Source organism: Pholcus phalangioides, unplaced genomic scaffold (genome assembly GCF_987345545.1).
Source record: "Pholcus phalangioides strain wild (caught in Gottingen) unplaced genomic scaffold, Ppha-v1.0 ptg000024l_1, whole genome shotgun sequence".
In the NCBI taxonomy this organism is placed as follows: Eukaryota; Metazoa; Arthropoda; class Arachnida; order Araneae; family Pholcidae; genus Pholcus; species Pholcus phalangioides.
In genome coordinates this window covers 31,516,406-31,540,460 of record NW_028301616.1, presented here as the reverse complement: position 1 = coordinate 31,540,460, position 24,055 = coordinate 31,516,406, and the positions used below count along the sequence as shown (strand labels likewise).

Genomic DNA, 24,055 nt, shown 5'->3' with positions numbered 1-24,055 from the left:
TTAATTGCAGCACAGCTTAGAAAAAGATTGGCTGCCCCAGCATTGGGTGGTGATAATAGATACCTACATCAAATTTTCTTCTAAATAAAAGTGATATCTTACAGGGGTAAAAAATTATCATGCATAGTTATTCCACACAAAAAAAAAAATTCCGAAATATTCAGGCAATGAATCATGCTCAAAAATTGTTAAATTTTCTTTTTTTTAATACTGTATGACAGAAAACTAAAACTGTTGAAACGTAATTCACACAAATTAAACCAAACCTATGTACAGGATTTGTAGCATACTGATTGAGAAATCACATTACTGTTCATCTGTGGTTGCACAGAAAGTACATACTGAAAATGAAAGGGGGGACTTTCCTCTAAAAAAAACGAGAGAGAGAGAGAAAGAGAGAGAGATGATCCATTGTACCTTACAGGGATGTCTCAAAGCATGCCTGAACATCACAAGCAAGTCACATGATTACCTTGCATTACAATTTAAAAAAATCAGAACTTAATTTTTTTATGCTTTGATTAATCACCCTTACTCCAATATAATATTTTATTGATCCCTGACATATATTCTCATTTGCTTATCTCATCAGTAACCAATATGCAATTAATACTTTTACTGTTATAAAATGTCCAGAAAATGTGTGGTTTGCCCAATTCAAGCAGCTGTCATAATACAGTTGAACAACCGATGTTAGTTGAACCCAAAATTGCAAAAGAACCATGGTTAGAGCCATGCTTATAGCCGTGGTTCTTTTGCAATGTTGGTCGTTCAATTGTATTATCTAACCCAAAAGGTAATTCATTTCTAGCTGTCATAATGTTTCGCAAAAAGAAACTAAAGTGAATATGTTTGACTTTGCACCCAATTTTAAATAACAATGCCACTAAGGGCCCTTTCACACGGAGCGGATGCGGATGCGGATGCGGGTCCGGAAGAAGTTTTAACAATTGGAATATACTGCGCCTTTCAGACGAGCCGAAAAATCTCCGCACCTAGGAAATGTTCATGCGGGTCCGGACGTCGTCCGCATGTGTCAAAACCTAAGTGCGGGCTCCGCATCCGCACATAGAAGTTTTGACAATAGGTTTATTCGGGGCTATTCAGACGATGCGGATGCGGAGCGAATTCGTCCGCATCTTTGGGTACTTTTTGAAGGTGATTTTTCACTTAATTTTTTTTAATTATTTGCCATAATGATAAAATGACCATCATAAAACACCATATGATGGTCACTGCTCATTAATATAATGTACCTACGTACGTCTATCCCTTTGTTTCGTTCTGAGATTGAGATATAGCAACTTTAACTGCCTTTTGTCCATACTTTACAATTTTATACAATAAAACCTGCCAACAACGGCCACTGACGGAACAAAAATGATAAGCCGTTCTGTGCATTACGAATATTTAATTGACTAAATACTTTAATAACTTTTAAATTTAATTTAAAAATTTTAATTTTTTTCTTTTTAAATTTTTAAAATTATTTAAAAATATGAATATCTGAAATATTATTTTAAATATTTGTTATTTTTTTAAATTTTTAATCTGTTAATTTTTTTAAACTTTAAAAAAAATACTTTTATTAAACAACGTTATCCCCGTACGACGTTCACTCAGGGCCGGATTAAGTCGTTTGAAGACCCTAGCACTTGAATATTTTTGGTGGTTCCCCCGATACCTACAAGTTTATTTTACTCAATATTCAGTCTATAAACTTAAAAAATGAAATTTTATATTTCAGAAATGACTAATCTAAGGATGGGATTTCACTATAAAAGGTTTATGAAAGTTATTTTATAAAACTTGAAAAAAGCAACTAATAAATTTATCGGTTGCATTAGAGCAAATGCAACCGATAAATTTATTAGTTGCTTTTTTTTAAATAATTGTTATAAAATTTTTATAGTGTAATCCGGCCGGGATTATACTATAAAGTTTTATAAAAGAACTTTTATGAAAGTTGAAAAATTCAACCAAAGGCGCATCGGTTGCATTCCAGAAAATGCAACCGGTGCACACACACACACACGCACACACATTTTGCATTCAAAAAATTCAACCAATAAGATAATATTGGTTGAATTTTTCACGTTTTATCAAAGAGCTTTTACAAAACTTTTATAGTGTAATCCCGGCCTAAGGCTGGTATTACACTATAAAACTTGAAAAATGTAATCAATAAACACATCTGTTACATTCGAGCGAACTTAACTGATCGGCCTATCGGTTGCATTTTTCAAGTTTTATAAACTAACTTTTATAAAACTTTTATACTGTAATCCCGGCCTAAGACAGAATTGTGATGTGAATATTTCTAAGCACAGACATTTTGAACGTTCCCACCCCTCCCCTTTTTTTTTACTTGCAAATTCTTTGATATCTCCTGAATTTTTTTTTTAGGAACATATTAGTTTCGGATGTTTTTGGATTGGATTTTTCGAACATTGGATGTTTTTGGAATTTTTCTTTCATATTTTTCCGGAAAGACAGATTTGTTTTCAAAATCTTTTGAAAATATTTTAAGACATTTTCTCCCATCGACTACTTGTGAGGATCGGAATGAAGATATCTTTATTCCCATATTCTATGTGGCTCTAGACTAAACCACCAAAGAATACCTCTAGGCTGCATATGGGCACTGAATCAGGGGTGAAGGAGAAAAACAGTTACAAAAATTGCGAAAAAATAGTTTTTATGCACGAATTTCAACCTAAAGATGCGGGCGAAACACCCGCATCTTCAGTGCTCGTGTGAAAGGGTATGCGGACCCGCATCCGCATCCGCTCCGTGTGAAAGGGGCCTAACAAGGCAAAAATACTAGGATAAATATAGGAATATATTTGAAGGATATGAAAATCATTCTATATTACCTTATTTTGCTATACTGGCAAAACAAAATATGTACAAAAGAGAATAACACTCTTATTAAACAGAGTCATACTTATTAGACAAACAACATGTTTTACAAATCAACAATAAACTTTAACATGCATTTGCAAAATGATTCATGCTGGGTAATCAATGAAAAAATAATGTGCAATTAAAAATTATGACTATTAGATATACAAATTTACAATCATGTGTTAGTAATCAGTTACCTCAAGGTTTTAAGAACACTCCATGCAACAATCCTAAAAAAATAATTTCATAAATTATGATTAAAGATTGATACATAACACTTGATATAACTTTGTATTAAAATACTAGTTTTCAATCAGCATTTGATAAGAATTTATAAATATTTGATCCCTAAGAATGTAGACAATTAAATTTCATACTCATTCTTTTTTAAATATGTAGTACAGTTGAATCCTTGGCCTATAATCTATAATATGAGCTCAGGCCCATGGGCCAGATACAAGTTTATGCCTATGCTTCAAAAAATCAACAGGTTTTTTTTTTTTGATGGACCAAAAAGGCATTAACAAAACTTTAGAGTGCATAATACAGGACTTTCATTTGTACAGATTTTATGGGAAGTCTTTTTCATTGGACTGGATTGCAGTCAAATATGGCAAGTTAATCTTTATAAAGTCATAGGAAAATGCCATAGAGGTATACCCATGATAAGAAGGGAAAAGACAGGCATTTTTCCTAAATTCCTGTCCCAATAAACTAATATTTATACATATTTATATACAAAACCATACCCTGACTTACACAGTTATCGAAGTCCCACCCGTCATATAACTTTGGAATATTACTGTAGTAAAAATTTGTAAAATAATTTTGTTAGAACTCTATCAAACTCTATAAATAACACAAGCAAATTTCCCCAATGTTTAGTCATTGTTCATTTTAAGCTTCCGATTTTATCCCTTTAAAATCTAACACTACAGAGGGGTTCTACTTAACTTATTATTATACACTTAGTATACCAAACATGATGAAAATATGATTCGTCTTTTCATGCGTTTCCCTTCTCTATCTTTCTATATGCTCCATATATATACTGTATTTCCCTGCATATAATTGACAGATTATACATTAAAAATCATTGGAATTTCTTAGTGCAGATTATATGCTGCTGCATATTATCTACAGATTTTTTTCCTCACAGGGCATAATGAAAACAAATATCTCCCAAAATTAATTTGTGAAAAATTTTCTTTTTGAAGATTTATAGATGGTGTACATATGCGAGTAGAAAAGTCTTTTTTTCACAAAACATGAGAAAACTTCCCTCGTCCATTCCTTGAGATTTCATTACTGATGAATAAAACTTTCATATACTAACTATACATCAGTGCTATTACATAACCTTCCATGCAGCAATGTGCTGTGTGTGATGTACATAGCTCTAACGTATTTATATTGTCAGAATTATACTGGTTTTGTGTTATACTGGTGCTTCCATGTCTTTCATATTTTGAAGTGAAAATAGCAGATGTATGAATTTTCATGTTATATAAGTGTCATGTTGAAGGCCTGCATGCTCAGTGTGGAATAGACAACTATGCTGCAAGCTATACAATGATTTGTTTATTTCAAAGTAACATAATTTGCATCTGCAGATTTCAACCACCTCATATTATACGCATGATATTACAGTGTTCATCAACTTTTTATTTCCATGGATGTTTCTGATACGGCAATAACATTCATGACAACATTACTTCTAATTTCATTTTACAAATTTGGTTATTGTTAAATGAGATAGACCACAGGATCAACACAATTTGTCATTCTGGATTTAAAATATAAAAACATGAAATTCATTAAGTACATAACCTTTGTAATTACTTTTTCAGATTCCACAGAATATCTATATATATATCTTCCACCTGATTTTAAAATTTCCAAAAAAATTACAGCTCTCTAAAATGTAAATTTCAAGTCAGAGAAACTAATTAGAATACTAAATAACTAAAAGAAAAAAATATATTTACACAGCAGCGTTTGTAGTTCCCATATGTGGAATCTCTATATGTAGGAGAGCATCTACTACAACCTATTTCTTGCTCCTGATGGCAGCGAGGCAACTGGTAGCCTGAAAAAAAAAAGATACGGGTTTCAGATAACCTGTATATTTTGCAAAAGAGCACCAATTTCATATAATGTCCACCAAATTCAATAATTATGCACAAATATATGTTGCAGAAATACATTAATTTTATGTTATTCTAGACATGGAAGATACTGCATAACTAAAAATGCTTAAGTGCATACAGATACTTTGCCATGTAGAAGAAATTTAATATAGCCTATTATATTTCTCAATTTGTCTTCAATTTGCCTAAATATGTGATGTTTTACAAAAACTTTGATGTTTCAGAAAGTGATGGGGGGGGGGGGGGAATTAAGTTTGCCAATATTGAAGATTAGAAGAGGAAAGGAACTAGGGTCTTTTGGATTACACATTTGGATTACATTTTGAAAGGAGTGTTCACATGCATTTAAATGCAGTTTGCTATGTCTGATGATATGATCAAGTTAAGAATAATGAAATTTTACATAAATTAATCAGTTTATATATAAGTAGAATTATTTAATGTATAAAGATGAGTAAACAAAAGAACAGCTCGATAGATGTGTTCTTTAAAAATAAAACAAAGATGAAACAACAAATTCAAGTGATATGATGAAAAAGTAATTTTGCTTAGTTTCCTTTTGCATATTTGACAACTTGCTGAAAAAACAAATATTAATTTTAAAGAACTAAATTTCTTAAAAATAATGATAAAAAATATTTCCATGTCAAATTCATCTATTTTCTATATTTCCAGACTTCTTTCCAGAAATGTATTGTTTCAGAAATCAGAAAAAAAAATTGAAAAACCTAAGTTTTTGAATTTTTTTCAATAATTTGGCAAGTACGCTTTTTGATAATGTAATGAATTTTCCATGAATTTTCTGAAGGAATTTCATTTTTAGTTATGGGTAATCGATTACCACTCTCCTTTACCAGTCTGATCACACTGAAAGCAAAATTTATAAAACATAACACCCCCCCCCCCCGAATTACAAACTATTGTCTGAGAAAAAAAATTACCCCTCCCCTCTCCGAGGCCCTTGATGTGACAAGGCATTTTACAGAGTGAAAAAGTATTCTAAAGTCTTGAACAAAATTATCACAGAGTTGTGGTTATTCTCACAAGTATTGAATCCAACATTATGACTCGTAGTATTGGGAAGGGGAAACTGCTCCAGGAAGAATGTTTACTGCTTTACTTAAGCTATACGTGGTAATGAATCATTATTTTATATTGATCCTTGGAAAATAATCTGCAGCATGTGATAAACTTATACATTGCTGAAAATAGTGTATAGATGGAATGCAAAGATGTGTGATATCACTCTCTGCTATTCATACAAGAGTTCAAGACTTAGCTGGCTGAAGCAAAGATAAATTCATTAAAGAAAATTCAATTGTTCACCTTCTTGCAACAATACTAAAAATAAAATAAATAAATATAAAATAATTTTTTCTCAAGTTTTGAAGAAAAAACACTATTACAGCATTGTGATGACAATATGATTTATTTGTTATGTGAATCAATACAAAGATAATCACTATAGTGAGAGTTATAGCTGCCTCGTCATGTTTGGCCAATTACCCAGAACCATTCTTTTTCCCTTTGGACTTTTGCCAGGGATCTCCAGTCACTTTGCGAACTGGTCAGCCAAAGCCTGAAATTTGAACATTGGTACATCAATTTATAACTAAATCAGCAGGCTGATTTCAGGCTTTGGCCGTGACACTAAACAAAACCCTGCAATGAACAGTCAGACCTACTTCAACAAATAATTCATTTTTACTGGTATTAGCCATCAAATGGCTATGTACATAAAGATGATACCACTCTCTGCTATTCACAAAAGGGCTTATAGTATGATTTAAACAATATATATAAGCTATTAACCAACTTAGGTTCGACTGTCCATTGCATGGTCCCATCCAGCATATGTATGCACTAAGAAATGAAAAATATTCATTGCTTTTGTAGTGTAATGGTCAAGAACATACTCATCCAGATTGCAAAAGGGGGTGGTGGTTCGATTCCCAGGAGAGGCAAGTGAATTTTCTGTCCTGCATTCATTGTATTAGTCAGTTTTATTGTACAGTGTTTGTGAAAATAGCTATTTTGAAAAAGAAATCCACACTAAACCTTATACTCAGATATATATTACCAGTAACTCTCAGTGGGTGAACCACAACATCACAACTTTCTGTTGTTAATTCTTCAGAAGGTAGAAACAGTGCACACTGTGGAGCTGATGAAAAGTAGTGTCTCCCCCGAAATGAGCCATCCCCGCCATCCTCCACAGGTTCTGTCTGAAAATTTAAAATGTGAAACATAGTAAATATATATCCTACCATATTAAACACAAACACTTTAATGCTTAATTTTTAATAAGATTCTGCATCCACTGATAAGTTTTGAATATCAAAAGCTGAACTTCTCTAATCTCGAACACTGGGAGAAATTCCTTTTTAGAATTTGAAAAAAATATTACATAATCTAATGAACTTAAAAATTCTGAGATTGATACCTAAAACATTGAGTAAAGGGGGAGAAACACTTTTTGAAAAATATTCATTGAGCTATTACACTAATGCACATGGGTGGAGATATGGGGGCATTGCCCCCCTCCCCAACATCAAAGGTAAAGCTGACTGATCTAATATTCTTGCGTATATATGAATTGACATCATATCCCCCCAGAAATCATTGTCCCCCCCCCCCCAGACTTTCAAGTCCATCTCCGCCTATGCTAACACAAAATAGGAATACTTAATGCATCCTCACAAATACCACTTTCAACAGTCTTGTTGAGTGACCACTTTATTATGACAACCTCATCAATATTTCGTTCGGCCACCTTTTGCCTTTAATACAACATTGATTCTTCTCGGCATGAAATCTACAATATGTTGATAGGTCGCTTGTGAAAACTGAAACCATACTTGATGAATATCATTTTCCAATAGCGTGAGATCCAATGATTGTGGATGTAGATGTCTGATGGGTCTTTCGAAAAATTAAACTAGCCTTCATGTTTCTCAAACCAATCATGCACAATACCATCACTATGACAGGACACATTATCTTGTTGAAAGTAGCCATCAGCCTCGAATAAACCATCAACATAAGAGGATGTAATTGGTCGATAATAACAATATTCAGATGTAATGTCTTATTACGACAATTCATGAACACAAATTAAAGGGCCCAAAGAATGTCAGGAAAAAATTCCCCAAACCATCATGTTGGCCTCCACACTTGAAGAGTTGTAGTAATGCACTTGGTGTCCCTGCTTTTGTGCTGTTTCCACCAAATTACCAGTTGCCTATTTCCATGGTGTAACTGCAATTATGATTCATCAGATCATCCAACTTGTTTCCAATTATCCAATCATTGTGCTCCTGAGAAAATTATAAACTTTTTTCTTGTTAGTTGTAGCAGTGGTGTTCAAGCTGGCCTTTGGCTTCCATATCCCACACGATGCATTGTATGGCAGACAGTGCAGTCAGAGATCAGGCAATCTTTCATTGAAATCTGAGTTACCCTTCTGTTGTCTTTCACAAGTCGGAAGAATCTACGTTCTGCCAAAGCAATCACCAGTTGGTGGTCACCACAAATTTTATATTAAGACCCAGTTTTTTGCCTGATTGTCATCTTTAAATACTTCAACTACAGCTGCTCTTGAAAATTTCACAAATGCTGCAGTTTTGCTGATACTCGCTTTGAGCTCTATAATCATTCCAAATTCAAAGTCTGTCAAATCATGTTTTCCCCCTCCCTATATATAAACCATTATCATGCAATGTGATTGATGTCACGACTCGATACTAGGCCGCAGTTGAGAAATGTAGGCCTATACCACTGTCTTAGAATTAAATAATTTTTTTTAATATTAACCTAACTCTCTACTGACAACAGAGTGAAACTGTCGCTTATTTGCTTAAAACTGCTGGGTTTCCACAATAAAGTGGCTCCTCAGTGTATATAATAATGCTTACAAAATCCAGGTATTCCAAAGCAATGGAATCAAACCAATCCAATTCTGGAACCAGATTGTGCATGTGACTTTAATTAAATTGAATCCAATCAGATATAATGTATGAGTAATACATGCAGTGAAATTCCAAGGGAGCAGTGAAAAGTGTCGTTTTACAGAGCACACCGTTACATATATGAAATATATTAGCACTGTGAGAACTGTGTGGGAAACGAAGAGTAACATGTTTACATAGGCGATTATCATCATAGAGGGTATATAAGAGTTTAATTGTGCACATAAAGAAAAGTTATAGCAATACACATGGATTACTTGAAAACTATATATATAATATTTTACTCAGTATAAAATTACTTACAAATTCAACGCCAACTGCCCACCCTCGATAAAGTTGTGGAATTCGGCCAATCCATCTAATGGTGCAAGGCAGTAATTGGTCCCCATTCAACCAGAAAACTTGGTCCCCCAATGAAAAAGTAGGTGCAATCGGTTCGTTCAGAAAAGGGTCCTCATAATGAGCTGTAAACCATATTTCAAGTTATCACAACTGAATATGCATAATTTTTTCACAAATAAGCTTACATTAAAAATGATCTAATAAAAGAAAAAGCAATCTCAACTCCTTTGAATTCAGATTGGCCAAAGATGGCTCAATTAGGGAATACTGTTATGTTTAAAGGCTCACGTAAGAATGGAAAAGAAAATGAAAGACCCAGATTCGCATGGCAGGGGTGAACCTGGTTCTTAAGACTTCAAACCAGAGGGGTGTTAAATTTAACCTTTGTCTTCCTTTAATTCTTAGCTGGTGTTGTGGAAATTCTGTGCGTAACTGGCGTCATGGTGCCATTTTGAATCCAGAAAGTATTAATGGATTTAAAAAAAATCAACAAAAGAAATTTTCATAAAAACAATGGGTTTTTTACATGACTTCATTCATCTATCAATTAATTCAATAAATAATTTTTCAAATTTTTTCAATTATTTTCTCAAAAATGGTCTTTTACATTCAAACGAAATGGAAGGATATATGACTTTTGAATTTTTTTTCAAGTTATATATTCGATTTTTTAACACAATTTTCTTGATTAACCCTCAACTGGCCATTCTGACCCCATGCATGAGAAAGAAATGCATCCAGTGCATCTTGTTATCAGTACCTTTCAAGCAGGTTGTTTATACGTTCTTAACAAATTATTGAGGTTGTTTTATTTTTTTATTTGTTATTTAAGTTTCCGTGGGGTCATAATGACCCCACCTCATCATTTGCATAAGACATTTTTTGTCTGACGGCCGTAGTGTTGAGATTGAAATGTTGTCTCGGAAGGGCACTAGTTTTATAGATAATGGTTTCAAATTAATGGTGAAACATCAGATATCTGAGATGAGCATTAGGATAGTGTTGTTAGTGAATTGTACGTAAGATCTGTGTGATCAGTATTTCATGGTATTGTTTGCAAGTACTGTGTTTCAAACTTAGAATACGGCTAATTTTGATGTTTATGAAAATATAGTAAATATTATTTTATAATTTGTAAATTTTAATTTATGAGCATATTTTATTCATATCTGTTGAGTTTTTAATCATGAAAATGGCATTCAAAAAATTTAATAAATAATCAAAGAAAATAATTCAAAAAGGCATGTATCCCTCCATTTTTCTTGAATGCGTGACTTAATAAAAGAAAATTTTTGGGGAAATAATTACAGAAATTTGAAAAATTATTTAGTGAACTAATTGACAGATGAATGAAGTGTCATGCAAAAAACTCATTGCTTTTATGAAAATTTATTTTGTTGATTTTTAAATCGCATTAATACTTGCCGAGTTCAAAATGACCCCACGACGTCAATTACACAAGAATTTTCACAACGCCAGTTGAGGGTTAAAAGATAAACAGATATGATTGAAATATACTCAGAAAATAAAATTTACAAATCAAAATATTATTTACTATATTTTCAAAAGCACTAAAATTAGTCTTATTCTAAGTTGGAAACACAGAACTTGCAAACATCACAATGACATACATATTGATCACACAGATCTTCCGGTACAGCATTTTGATCTGAACACTCCAGCCGTCAGACAAAAAAAAGACTTACACAAGTGATGTGGTGGGGTCATTTCGATTCCACTGAAACTTTAATCAATTATATAAAAAGTAGGCATAAAAAGTAGAATAACATCATAAATTTGTCGAACACAAGTAAACAACTAGATTCGAAGGTACTGGAAATAAGTTGGTCCAGATGTATTTCTTTCTGAAGAGGTTGCAAGATGAAGAATGCGGGGGGTCAAAATGACCCCAGCATGACAGTTAAGGGCTAATCACTTGTTCAAAGGACCAGATCTTGAATCCGGCAAACTATATGGCCGCAGAAGGTGCCAACTGATAGGGGTGATTTTTAGGGCACCAACTGAAAGGGGCAGATTTTTTAGGTTGCCAACTGAAGAGGAGGAACGATTTTTTTATGAAAAATGTTCTGAACTGGCACTGTCTGTTCTGCATCGTACATCTCCAGAGAAAGTTACTGTAACCCAGGCCTGCCATTTGGGGGGGGGGGGATTCTGGGCCAATTGCCCCCTTGCCTTTAGAACACACACTAGAAATGGTGTATATATATATATACCCTCTATAATAACGCTGATCCCCCAAGAAAGCCTCACTTGAGGTGGGTAAGAATCAGCCCCAAAACAAAATGGCAGCTGTTCTTCCACTGTATGATTCTAGGGTTAACCACTTGTTCATCATTGCAGAGAGGGCACTAAAATGTATGCTTGCCCCTGCCATTCAAGTATCTAGTTGTAACCAAGTGAAAAATGTTTTTATATCACTATAAACAAAATATGTTCATGTTACCTGACAGCGAAGAAATCGGCTGTCTCAAACAATTAGATGCTCCACGAGGTGGATTCATATTTGTGCCACTGCAACTACACTGAATCTATAAACGAATAAAACTCATTAGAATTATTAAGACATAGAATTGATCATAATTTCCATAAGAAATGTATGCTACAGCTTCTTATAAAGGCTGCAATTGCGAATTTCAAGTTTGGAAAAATGAATCTTTGTTAGATGTCAAAACAGAAGAAACGTTCACAGGGTTTAAAAAAATGTAAATGTTACAGTTAATGTTCGAAGTCTGGGGGCCCTCCACAATATACATGGCCCGGAAATTATCAACTTTCAGGGCCCCCCCCCCCCAACTCAATTTTTTCTTCATGCTGAGGACACCATCTCTGCTCTCTAGATCCTTCACATGCTTATAAATCCTTTGTCACTTCTTTCAGACACTCACTGACTTGGTCCCTTGCTCTGTAGGTCATTCACATGCATGCAAACTCTCTAGGTCACTCACTGACCTAGTCTCTTGCACCAAAGCAGAATGTTTTACATTGTTCTGCAACGAGCTCTCAGCTGACTGGAAACGTTCTGCGGTAAAAATTCCCATTGTGTTTTCTATACCTTTCAGAAAATTCTTTTGGATTGTTTTGCATTAGCACTGATTGTGAACACAAAATATGCTATTCTCATGACAAAATGTGTTTATCATGCAATGTTGGTGAATGAAAATGATCCTGCGGACCCCTTACGTAGTACTTGCGAACCCTTAGGAGTCTGCTAACCCCAAGTTGGGAAACACTGCTCTAAGGAAAGAAAAAGTCAGTCCTCTGTAGCTTATGTGTGTATTAAACTTTTTTCGAGCCCCTCCGGATATGAGCATATGTAATACGAAAAAATTAGTTATAGGGCTGCGTGTTTAGTGGGCTTTTGCCCAGGGTGGCAAGTTGAGAGAGTCAGCAAATTTCCTGACCTAGAGAACAAAGGGACCAGGTCAGTAAACTATCAAAAGAGTGACCTAGAGAGTGAGAGGCCAGGTCAGCGAATGACCAAAAGAGTAACCAAGAAAATGTCCAAGCATGTGAGTGACCTAGAGAACAAGGGACCAAAAGAGTGACGTAGAGAGCAAAGGACCAGGTCAGTGAACTACCAAAAGAGTGACCTAGAAAATGAAGACCAGGTCAGCAAACTGCCAAAAGGGTAACCAAGAAAGTATCGGAGCATGTAACTGACCTAAGGACAAGGTCAGTGAACTGCCTAAAGAGTGAGGGACCAGACTAGGTCAATGAAGGGCCAAAAGAGTGACAAAGAAAGTACTCGAGCATGTGAGCATCCTAGAGAGTGAGGAACTAGGTCAGTGAACAACTGAAAGAGTGACTTTGAGAACGAAGGACCAGGGAAATGGGTGATCAAAAGAGTGAGCTAGAGAGTGTGCCTTCTGAGTTAAAAGAAAAACATGATATGTTGAAACATGCGTCAAAATATAACACTGAAAACACAGAATCGCCACATTTTATTGACTTCAAACAAAAACATGAGTTAAGCATGTCAACCTGCAAACTCGCTGTACATGAACATGAATTAAGAAATCAAGGTAAAAGCACATGTACACGTCTTGATAGTCACGATTCAAATTGTTAAACAAACACAAAACCGAGCAAATAAATATATATTTTTCAAAGCTATGGGAATAAAAAATAATTGAATGATAATTACAGCAATACATTATAAATATATCATAATATTACCATGATGTTTATTCAAATTCGGAGACCCGCTCATATTTCATGTTTACAGTGTTGATGGGGTCCTTTAACTCGCTATCCAATAAAACGTTGGCGTTGACTCCCAACGTCTGGGCCTCAGTGAGGAACTTCGCTTATCACTGCAAAGCTATTATTGTAAATAGTCAAAACTTATATAAAAGATTCACGCTGATTCGTCAATTTGTCGGAACGAGTTCAGGATATAGGGGATGGAAAGGGACGATTTATGTTGTTGCCATATCTGCTATTTCAATCTGGAGGTTTATTATTTTTTTAAATTTCTTTCTTTTTTCCCCCCAAATTTTGACAAAATTCCAGCTTCAGTGAATTGACCATATTTCTTCGAGAAAATACGGAAATTAGGATTTATGGCTAAGAACAATACCAAAGATAAGATAAAGTGCCAACTGTTTCATAAATGACTGAAAATCACCAATGGCGGGGAAATAAAGCATTACCGCAAGTTGCGGAGGATTAAAATGAATTCCACGAAATAAAACGTTTAACATGAGAAATTTCGTGAGATGAATATTTTTATTTGTATAGTTGTAATTTATTATATCATAGTTCATGAGAAAAGTAGTTTCAATCCTTGATTTCAATAAAAAATTCACGTAGGCTTTTTGTTGAAAGTACGTGAAAAAACATGACATTTTTACAAGAGATAGTTAAAATTACGTGGGAAAGGACGGAATGTCCCGGTAAATACAGGATGTGTGTGGCCAAACTGGGCTGCAATGATAACGATCTTTGGAAGGGAAAAAAAAAAATATCATCACACAACATTGATTCACTTCCCATCAGCAGGGGCGCACTGCCTGTTTCTCATAAGTTGGGGCTCTGGGCAAATACGAATTTTTAGAGCCCATTATAGTGCTCTTTGAAGTGGCAGAGACGTGGGGAGGGGAAGAAAAGGGCAATGTCTTAATACAAAAAAAGGCATGGTCCCCACATTCTGGTGCGGGGCCACTAGCCACGATTCTTTGGTGGGCCCTGAAGCCTAAACATTTCATATGGGCATGAGTGGTATTTCCTTTGCGAAGTGTGCATTAATTTTGTTGCGGGTGATCAATTTTGCCCCTATGGTGAATTTATAGCATAAAGAAGAAAAAAATGACGGTAATTGTCGGGGATAGTGCCCTGTCAGCCCACACCGTTGTTGGGGGAGCATGCCAAAAGGCAGTCAATTTCTGGGTTCTGACAATTTGTGGGCCCTAGGCAGAGCCCCGTTTACCCCGTGTGAGAAATGGGGCCCTGCGGAGCAGCTAGAGAATTTTCACCTAAAATAATTTTCATTCGTTCGAAGCATCTTTTTAGCCCCGTTCACATGTGCGAATATTGCGGTAGCATTGGGAGTTCTAGCACCCGCTTGACTTTTTTTTTTCCTTCGTAAGGAAAGAAATGGGGAGCAGTCATTGGTGAAAATTCTTGAAGCGCGTTTTAAACCCGCTTTTTATATTTCCCATGTGAACGGAGCTTTTGGCACCTCTCATCATGGGCTACGATACGATCTCATCGTTCTACGATACGGGGAGGGGGCGTGGGCATTGCCCCCCCCCCCAGTGTCAAAGGTGGAGTCGACTGATCTAAGACGACTTCATATGTGTATTAAGGAGTTCTAGACTGATCTAATGTATATATGAATTGACGTCATCATCGTGCCCCCCCCCAGACTTCCAAGTCCATCTCCGCCTATGCCTCTCATTATATTAGCCGCACCTGGAAAATATCTCGAAATGTTGCACAGATTTTCCTCGCTCTCAGGGACCGCTCTTGGGCCGTGCGACCGCCATTTCAGAGGAACATCGCCAATAAGTCCAAAGTGAAAAATTTTTTTTTGTTAAACAATTATTCTTTTCTGCTTTAAGATAGGGGCGCTCCATCAATGGTGAAAAACCGACAGAAAAAAAAATTATATCGAGGAACATATTTAAATGTTCCTCGAACCGAATGACTGGCCTCCCAAGAAATACACTTATTTTGCATAATAATCTTTTCTAGGGGCCGCAAGAAAAGGTCTGCCCCAGGGCTCTGAGAAGGTATGCTACGGCCCTAATTTAGGGACAATTATTTCTGTCCACTCTAGGAGAGGTGCCAAATCCGAGATGAGAAGGGGTCATTCAAGTATTATGTGAGCATCGGGGGGGGGGGGAAAGAGGATATTTCAGATTTGATGACAAAAGGAGGAGGGTTTGAAGGTTGCTTACGTCATTCACCTCCCCCTTTTTGAAGATATGAAATATTCTAAGCTGCTGACGAAATTTTGCTGACAGAGGGGGGGGGGGGGGTCAAAAATGGCTGAAAATCTGCTTACGTAATACTTGAATGGCCCCGAAGGCGAAAAAAAAAATTCATAGATCAAAAGTACTTGTGAAAGTGATTTCTGTAGGCTATATATGTAGGGGCACCAAATCCGAGGAAGAAGGGCGAAAATAGTTTTTTTTTAGACAAAAACAATTAGGGAAAATGTTTTCTGTTGGCTCTGTAGGCCAGGGTTTTCCAACATGGAGTTTCATGCGGAAACTTTGGTAGCTAAAAGGCTGTTACGCAGACCCTTCAATGATAATGAGGTCGTTCTACGGAAAACAAGTTTTTGAATATTTATCCTTAAAAAAAGTGTGTCACTACTGCCATTTGAACACATCATAGGCCCTTCAAGGGGTGGGGTTGTCAGCCCGGGAGGCCCAAGATGATTCTTATCACTTTTGTTTTTCGCACTTAAGTAATTGGGGGGGGGGGCTGTGAAGAGTGACTTCTGGGATGGGGGAGGACCCACCAAAGATCTCAGCCAAGGGCTCCTCAGAATGTGGTGGCCATAGGTCTCCATGCCCCCATACCCGATTGTATTCAAGGTTGGAATTCATAAGATTGGGGCCCTGTCAGACTATTGGGGGGCATATTCATGAATCAAGAGATTTGATTGTATCCATCACTAGAACAGCTCCAGAACAAAAACACTGACATATGCTGTAAATGAAATGATCATGATGATAATTATTGAATCATAGGGTGTTAATTTCAGTTGTCGGAGAACATCTCCTGAATACGAAATCAGCCATCTGTCCTCAATGGAAGGGGTGGCTTAATTGAGGGTGCAAGGGATTCGGTGCACCCAGGTGGCAGGTTGTAAGGGGCGGCAGCGTAGGCGATAAGACCCCAAAATTTAACACAATAAAATTTCACATAATATCATGCTTTTGAGTCACATGACTCAAACGACGAGGTATACCTCGACAACGGAAACATTGAGAAATAACACAGGGCCTCTGATTGTGCGCTCTCTAAAACAAGACACCCTGGTGCATGCTAGGTTTACATTGGCACCTAAAACATTATCAAACCACTATTTCATGGTCATTAAAAAGCCATTCGGCTATAACTTTGGACTACTACTAATAAACCAATTTCCCCGTTAAACAGTCTTGCTGCAGAGAGCGACAGGCCTACAACAGGTATATAACTTTTGACAATAGTGCCAGCCAGTTGCCCAGTGAAAAAATTGCAGATGTGCTCTCACGCACCTAAAGTTTGGGGCTGCCAGGCCTATATATATACAGAGAACTGATTACCCAGGGCAGAGACTAAATACTCTTTCAGCTAGGTAAGCATGCATGTATTATGCTTCTCTCATGTAATTTTGAATAAGTGGTTAAAAGAATTCAGAAACCTCCACCTCTGGTCCAGCACCTGGTACATCAGATCCACCTGCATCACCCTCCTTGGTTTTGGGGAACAGGTTTGTCGAAACCCCAGGCCAGAGGATTTAGTGTCTAAATTTCAGGGGTTCTATTTTTTTTTCAAACCGAGGAAAACTCAGGTCTATTGCCATAGGCAATTTACTACCTAGTGAGTTGTGCCAGAACTATGTGTGTACCTAACAGTCTGAGCGCATACCGAGTGCTGCCACCCACATCCCAGAAGTGAAGCGATCACTGCGCAGTGACTGAACACCCGCACCGCTCCCTGCGGCGAGACCCCTCAACGGGGAGATCGGCTCGCATTTGCGCTCGAAGTTGGGAACCACAGAAAATCAAGTTCAGCTGACCACCACTGTGGCGACAGTGGGGCTCGAACCCGGATCCCCGCGATGCAAGTCCGTCACTATGACCACTCGACCCCCACAGCGGCCAGGTTCTATTGCAGATATATTGTTTTCTTAAGACGTTGAAGTCAAAATGCAATCAGAGTACTTTTATCTTCTTTTGCAACCAATAAAATATAGTGGCCATACACCCTTGCACCTGCCTAAGTCCGGCCCTGCCAAGAACACTTCACGCTCAAGAGAATTTCCAACCATTTTGACAATTTTTTTATCGATTCATATAACATATTTTCTATGATATAACACATTAATTGTAAAATGCAAACATATAAAGATGCATAAAACTTGAAATCATAGAATCCCACAAATAAAAATTACATTGATGAGTGTCATTGCATCTCAGGAAGCGTTTCTGAAACAAGTGTTGTGAGAAATCTCAAAGTAGAGCATCTTTGCTATACCATCCTCTCACGGGATGATCGCCATCAACATGCTTGGATTTCAGAAATACCTTTTCTTCTTCTTCACTATCAGATTCATGAACAGGTGCGGCACTCTTGTTTTTCTTTTTTGTCTTAGTTGGAAGAGGCTTTACAACAATTCTTTCTTCTTCTTCCTCATTCTCCTCGTCGTCGTCATCATCATCTACAGAGGAATCCTCATCTAACTGCCACCGACTCTTTCCACCTTCGAATATTGCTGATTCCGCTTCCGCCAGGAACTTCTGAACACCTCTCCTAACATCGCTGGTTATTGGTTCACTAGAATTAAACCGATTTCCAGAGTCTTCAAGTTCAATATCGTCGTCGTCATCAACATCATGTACAGTTTCCTCAATGGATAAGTCTGAACTATTAATCTGCGATATCGGCCTCTTAGCTCCTAGTATAGTACTGGTCCGCAAGAGCGATGTGAATCCTGTAGGTTGATTCGTAGCTCTCAGGTAGGAGTCATTGTCCAAAGCTGTGCGGATAATCTGGGTCAGCGTTTGGGCACGTCTCGCAGCGACGTCCGTGCACAAGACCACAGTCTCTTTCTCCAGTGAGACGGGACCACTGAAATGCAATAGACAGATCTCCTGATGAGCATTGATGCCAATAACGAGGCTCCCCAGAGCCACCCGCTCCTCGAGCTCGACAGGATCCACGGCAATATGCTTGCCGTTGTCGAATATGGCGAGGTTCACTATGACGGGCATGTGATGCAGAGTGAGGGGGACCGGGTTATGGTCTTCAAGGGAGTGAACGGTGACGTCGGTGCCTATGACGGAGACGTGAGGCCGGCGAAAATGAGCCAAAGAGGCGATCGTGGCGATGCTGGCGCATTCCGCGAGGTTGCCGTCGTTGTTCAGGGCTTGGACGTCCGCCCGAATGGTCCAGACTTTGACGCCGGACACGATGCACAGCGACTCGAGGTCGACGCAGCGCGAGTCCCGGACGCACCTCTCGAGGAGCCTCGTGGCTTCCACGGCCTCGTCGGACATGGAATTCTTGAATTCGGGATCGGCCATCGGAGACAGTTCGAGATTGACGTGCAACGTCCCTTCGGACGGACGAGTCGGGTTGGGCGTCGTGATCTCGCACGACACCTGAGCCAAGACCCTGGTGTTGCCCAGCATCACGATGCAGCACCCGTGCGTTTCGGAGAAGGCTATTTCCACGCTCCGGCCATTGCCGAGTGTCCTTCCGTCCAACCTCAGCCCTTTCCTGATGGCGCTTTCTACGAACTGTTTTTCGCTCGTTGACGTTGTACCTTTCATCGCCAATAGAATATCGCCTCACAATTTGAAAAAAATATATATATACTTTCTTTTTTTCAAATTGAAAATAACGTTTTTCAAAAAACGTGTTGCATCAAAAGCGAACCGCACTCACTACAATTGTTTACATCGTAAGTGAAAGTTTTCTGACAAGGACAAACTGAATGGCTCTTGTACCACCAATCCATATAGCACTTAGTCCTTGGACATCTACTTTTGATCATTGAGAAGAAATCACTGAGCTCAAGTAAACTGGAGTGAAGACTCCCTTTACCAGTTTCCAAACCTTTTTTGCCCCATCGCCCCCTTATTCACAAATTTTTTTTCTCCCATCGCCCCCAACGCAATCTAACCCATAGGATCTTGTGTTATACCTGTAGTTTCTACCGCCCCCCTGGAACATTCCACCGTCCCTAGGGCAAAGCCGCTTGAAAGGTCTAAAACTCTTAAAACGTCTAAAACTCTGAAAGGTCTAAAACTCTTAATGCAGCTTTGCCCTAGGGGGCATTAACGCCCACGTTGGGAATCACTGCCCTATACAATAACACAGACGCGCGCGAGCCGCACTGAGACTTAGAGCCAAAGCGTATTATTGATACGCTTTGCTTAGAGCTCAGTGGCGAGCCGTCGAGGAGGAATACAAAAGTGGGCGTGACGGAGCGAAATAGGCGAAACATTGCTTATTTCAGCATGTAAACAATGAAGAAAACTTCCATCTTCAGCATTTTTTTTCCGTTGTTTTCATATTATTTCATAATTAGTATAGTCATGGGTCATGGCCCCCACATCCTGTAGCGGGGCCCCTAGGTTGGGATCTTTTGCGGGCCCCTCGGTCAGACTTTTAACGGGCCCCTTCTGTAGTTAATTTATAGCATGAAAAAGTAAAAAAATGATGATAACCGTTCCGGGCCCCAGGGATAGAGCCCTGTCAGCCCCCCCTATGTGGGGGCCATGAGTATAGTTGCCCATCTGCACATATAGAAATGGTGATATCGTATTTCCTTATAGCTCGGTGGAAGAGATATATAGCCTATTCACTGAGCTATAAGTAAACTTTCACTTATAGCTCATACTAGACCTTGATCGTACGAAATTATCCGTGTAGTGGTCCAATCAGAGGAGCTCTCATCTCTATGTTTTGTGGTAACATGTTGAAGATGGGTTACCATCTTTCTGCCTACAAATTGTTGGCGATTTTTAGAATTTCACGCCAACATCACTCTAAGCATCAATCCAACATCAGTTAAAAGCTTTAAAGCTTTATTTATTGGGCACATCAGATCAGGGCAGCTATGTTATAGTATATGGCCCTGGCATCAGCTAGTCTGTCGTCTGCATGCTCCGGTTTGAAGGGAAGGGAAAGAGAACACAACAAAAATGAAGAGAAGATCGGTGAAACGCTCAGCGCAAGACTTATTTGACTCCTCCAGAAGCAGTCGGTCAATCACGCCCGTCGTAAAGCGCTGTCGTGAGGCGTATTGAGCTCTGTCGGAAAAGAGACAGTAATACTGTTTTTCTTAAGCTGGGTTTTCTTAGGATTAGATTTTTTGCGCCGCGTGAACCAAATTAGACCATTTCGCGTCGGCAGAAACACGTACTACATAATCACGCTGCGCATTTGTGTTTTCCTAGCGTGGCGCATCAGATCAGAGCGGCTATATATGGCCCCCACAAGGGGTAGGCTGACAAGGCTCCAGTCTTGGGGCCTGAGACGATTTTCACCATTTTTTGTTTTTTTACGCTATAAATTCATCATAAAGGGGGCCCGTGGAAGATCCCAGCCTGGGGGCCTTGTTTCAGGATGTGGGGGCCATGGCCCTGGCATCAGCTACTCTGTCGTCTGCATGATCCGGTTTGAAGGGAAGGGAAATAAAACACACAAGAGTGAAGAGAACATCTGCAAAACGCGCGGCGCACGACGCATTTGACTCCTCCAGAAGCAGTCAGCCAATCACGCCCGACGTAAAGCGTTGGTGAAAGGACGGCGTGTCGCGCTGGGTGATTCACGCCACGTAGCGCCGCGGGTGGAAAAAAGTTTGAGAACCCCCCCCCCCCCCCCTCCCTCTTGGGTTAACGTAACGGGTTGTAGTACCGAAGATAGCCGCAGTGGTGATCGAGTGGTCATAGTGACGGTCTCGCATCGCTGGGATCCGGGTTCGAGCCCCATCCTTGCCACTGGGGTGGTCGACTGAAGTTGGTTTTCTGTGGTTCCCTACTTCGAGGTGCGAATGCGAGTCGATCTCCCCTTTAAAAAATGTTGATGGCAGTACTGGAAAATACGACACAACACCAGATACACACTCAGACTGTTTTAGGTACTTAACACTTCCGGCACAACTCACTAGGTAGTAAATTGCCCATAGATGGCGATAGACCTTGAATTGTGCTGGGTTTCGAAAGAAAGTACCGAAGGAGAGTTCGAATCCCGATCACCCCAACAGAATTTGTTGTGAAAGTTGCGCTATATGCGTGGATCTAATGTATTAAATACATCCACGTTCCTGCTTGTAAGGGGCCGTTCAAGTATTACGTAATCATCGAGGGGAGGGGGTTTGGATAATGCTTACGTCATCGACCACACTATGAAAATATAAGTTAGGATTCAGAGGGGCAGAGCTGATGACGAAATTTTGCTGACAAGGGGGGGGGGGGGTCAAAAATGGCTAAAAATTTGTAGCGTAATACTTGAACGGCTCCCAACCAATTCATTAGAAATTCCCCGAGAGGAACATTTATGAGGTGCAAGTACACGGTTAAGTAGTAGTAGTAGTAGTCGTCGTCCATTCGATGGCTGTTGGAAATTGCTCATCGGAAGATCTATGGAGAGAGAGATCAATGAGACAATTGAGTTGGTCCAATAACATGTTTGGTTTTTCAACAGCTCATCGCTTGGATGTATTCCAGTGCTGTCTTATAACGCATGGGTCCACCCGGGCACGGCCTGGGGGCCTCAAGATAATGAGATTTGGTGCAATGATTTTCGAGAAAGAAAGCGTAGAAATTTATAAGCACAGGTACTTTCCAGATTATTATAATATAATCATGCTTCCCCCCCCCCATATCCTGGTGCAGTGCCCCTAGGCTGGGATATTTTGCGGGCCCACCAGACCAGACTTTTAAGGACCCCCTTTATGATGGGTTTTATAGAAAGAATAAACAAAAAATGATGAAAATCCTACCGGGCCCCAATGGCTTCAGCCCTGTCAGCCCCACTCTTGTGGCATCTTACTAGACTCTCATGACGAGGATTCAGGTTCGAAGCAGAGAATTCAGAGGTTCGTTCAACTTGCATTCCTACGGATATCCTAGAAGCCCACCCAAAGTATAACTAAAGATCGACTCCACATCCAATTATTATCCACGGTCTTCTGTCTTTCCTCCCTCTCTATTTTTTGTGTGTCCACTCAACCTGATTTTTACTAGTGCCCCCCCCCCCAAAAAAAAAAAATCTAAGTGCCCCATTGAGAGCTATCATATGATCATAAGTCATTGGTACCCAAAGTATGCATCGCGGCTACTAGGGGCATCACCCACCTTTGTCAGAGGCGGTGTCGTGGTGAACTGGAGACATTGATGTGTGCCTATTCGTTTGTTTTTGGAGGGTTCTTTGTTTTAGACCAGCGTTTCTTAACCTTTTTTTTTGCCCGTGGCCCCCTTTGAACCATGTTTTTAACCTCGTGGCTCCCCTGTCTTACCCAGAGTCTTCGACCCTCACCTAGAAGCGAGATCCTTTATACGTATTGAATTTATTTTTTTTAAGTGAATTTATACTGAACGAAAATTTTGCAAATAAGATTGGCCTCCAGACCACTGGCCTAGAATTTATTGAGCTCCCAGCTAATCCGAATTCTATTCAGGACCATCTCAACATCATGGGACCCCTAGGCAAAATGATGCTATGGTAGTCCCATACTTAGCCGGAAATAAACAGCCTACATATAAATAGTCTATAAGGTTTTCGCGGCCATCATTTGATACAAATTGTTTTTTCGGGTTCGAAGACCGTCGTCCGTTTGAGTTTCTTCTCAACGTTTTCCCAACACTAGTGGTTGGCATCATCAGGAGAATTGATAAACTGGATCAAAGTGATCCAGTGACTTTGATCCAGTTTATCAATTCTCCTGATGATGCCAACCACTAGTGTTGGGGAAACGTTGAGAAGAAACTCAAACGGACGACGGTCTTCGAACCCGAAAAAACAATTTGTATCAGCCTACATATATCCTACTTATTTCTAGAATCGGGATTTTTCCGCGAAAAACCCCATCCTAAGGAACCCGCTGCAAAATTTAAGCGGTGAGGCCCGGGTGGGTCCATGCCCTAAGACGGCCCTGGTTCCGTGGGTGGTTTTGTTGGATTCTGTAAAGCCGGGTTTTCCTAGGAGTGGAATTTCTGCGCCGTATGCAGCGTGAAGGAGGGGATTGGTTAAAAACCTGAAATTCAGGGTTTTTTTTAACCAATCAGCGTTTTCACGCTGCACACGGTGCAGATAACCCGCTCCTAAAAAAACCAGGCTTAAGTGTATAGTCACTAATAAAAAGCGTTATTTCTTCACACCTTAATTTTTCTTCTCAGCTCTCTGCAGCCCTCCAAACCACCTGTCATGGCCCGTTTCTAAATTTTCTTCCGTGGCCCCCCCTGAAGTATCTCAGTACCAATAGGGGGCCATATG

General features: G+C 39.0%; 2 protein-coding genes across 2 annotated transcripts in view; both read right to left on the bottom strand.

Moving 5' to 3' along the window:
- The window catches only part of LOC149069229 (uncharacterized), a 41,764-nt gene extending 28,076 nt beyond the window's left edge, over positions 1–13,688 (bottom strand). The window contains exons 1-5 of the mRNA XM_089250548.1: positions 13,565–13,688; positions 11,832–11,916; positions 9,329–9,489; positions 7,138–7,282; positions 4,896–4,996 (exon numbers count right to left, since the gene is read on the bottom strand). Coding sequence (XP_089106674.1) covers positions 4,896–4,996; positions 7,138–7,282; positions 9,329–9,489; positions 11,832–11,916; positions 13,565–13,567 — 495 coding nt within the window. The 5' untranslated portion in view covers positions 13,568–13,688. The remainder of the gene's footprint in view (positions 1–4,895; positions 4,997–7,137; positions 7,283–9,328; positions 9,490–11,831; positions 11,917–13,564) is intronic.
- Positions 13,689–17,868: 4,180 nt separating this feature from the next.
- On the bottom strand, positions 17,869–19,534 carry Rrp45 (exosome complex component Rrp45). The gene has a single exon (XM_089251083.1). It carries the CDS (start codon positions 19,381–19,383, stop codon positions 18,061–18,063), a length of 1,323 nt encoding a protein of 440 aa, XP_089107209.1. The 5' UTR covers positions 19,384–19,534; the 3' UTR covers positions 17,869–18,060.
- Between the last annotated feature and the right edge of the window lie 4,521 nt (positions 19,535–24,055).

Coding starts and splice junctions, on each gene's coding strand:
- Rrp45 (XM_089251083.1), bottom strand. CDS start 19,383: ATGAAAGGTACAACGTCAACGAGCGAAAAACAGTTCGTAGAAAGCGCC.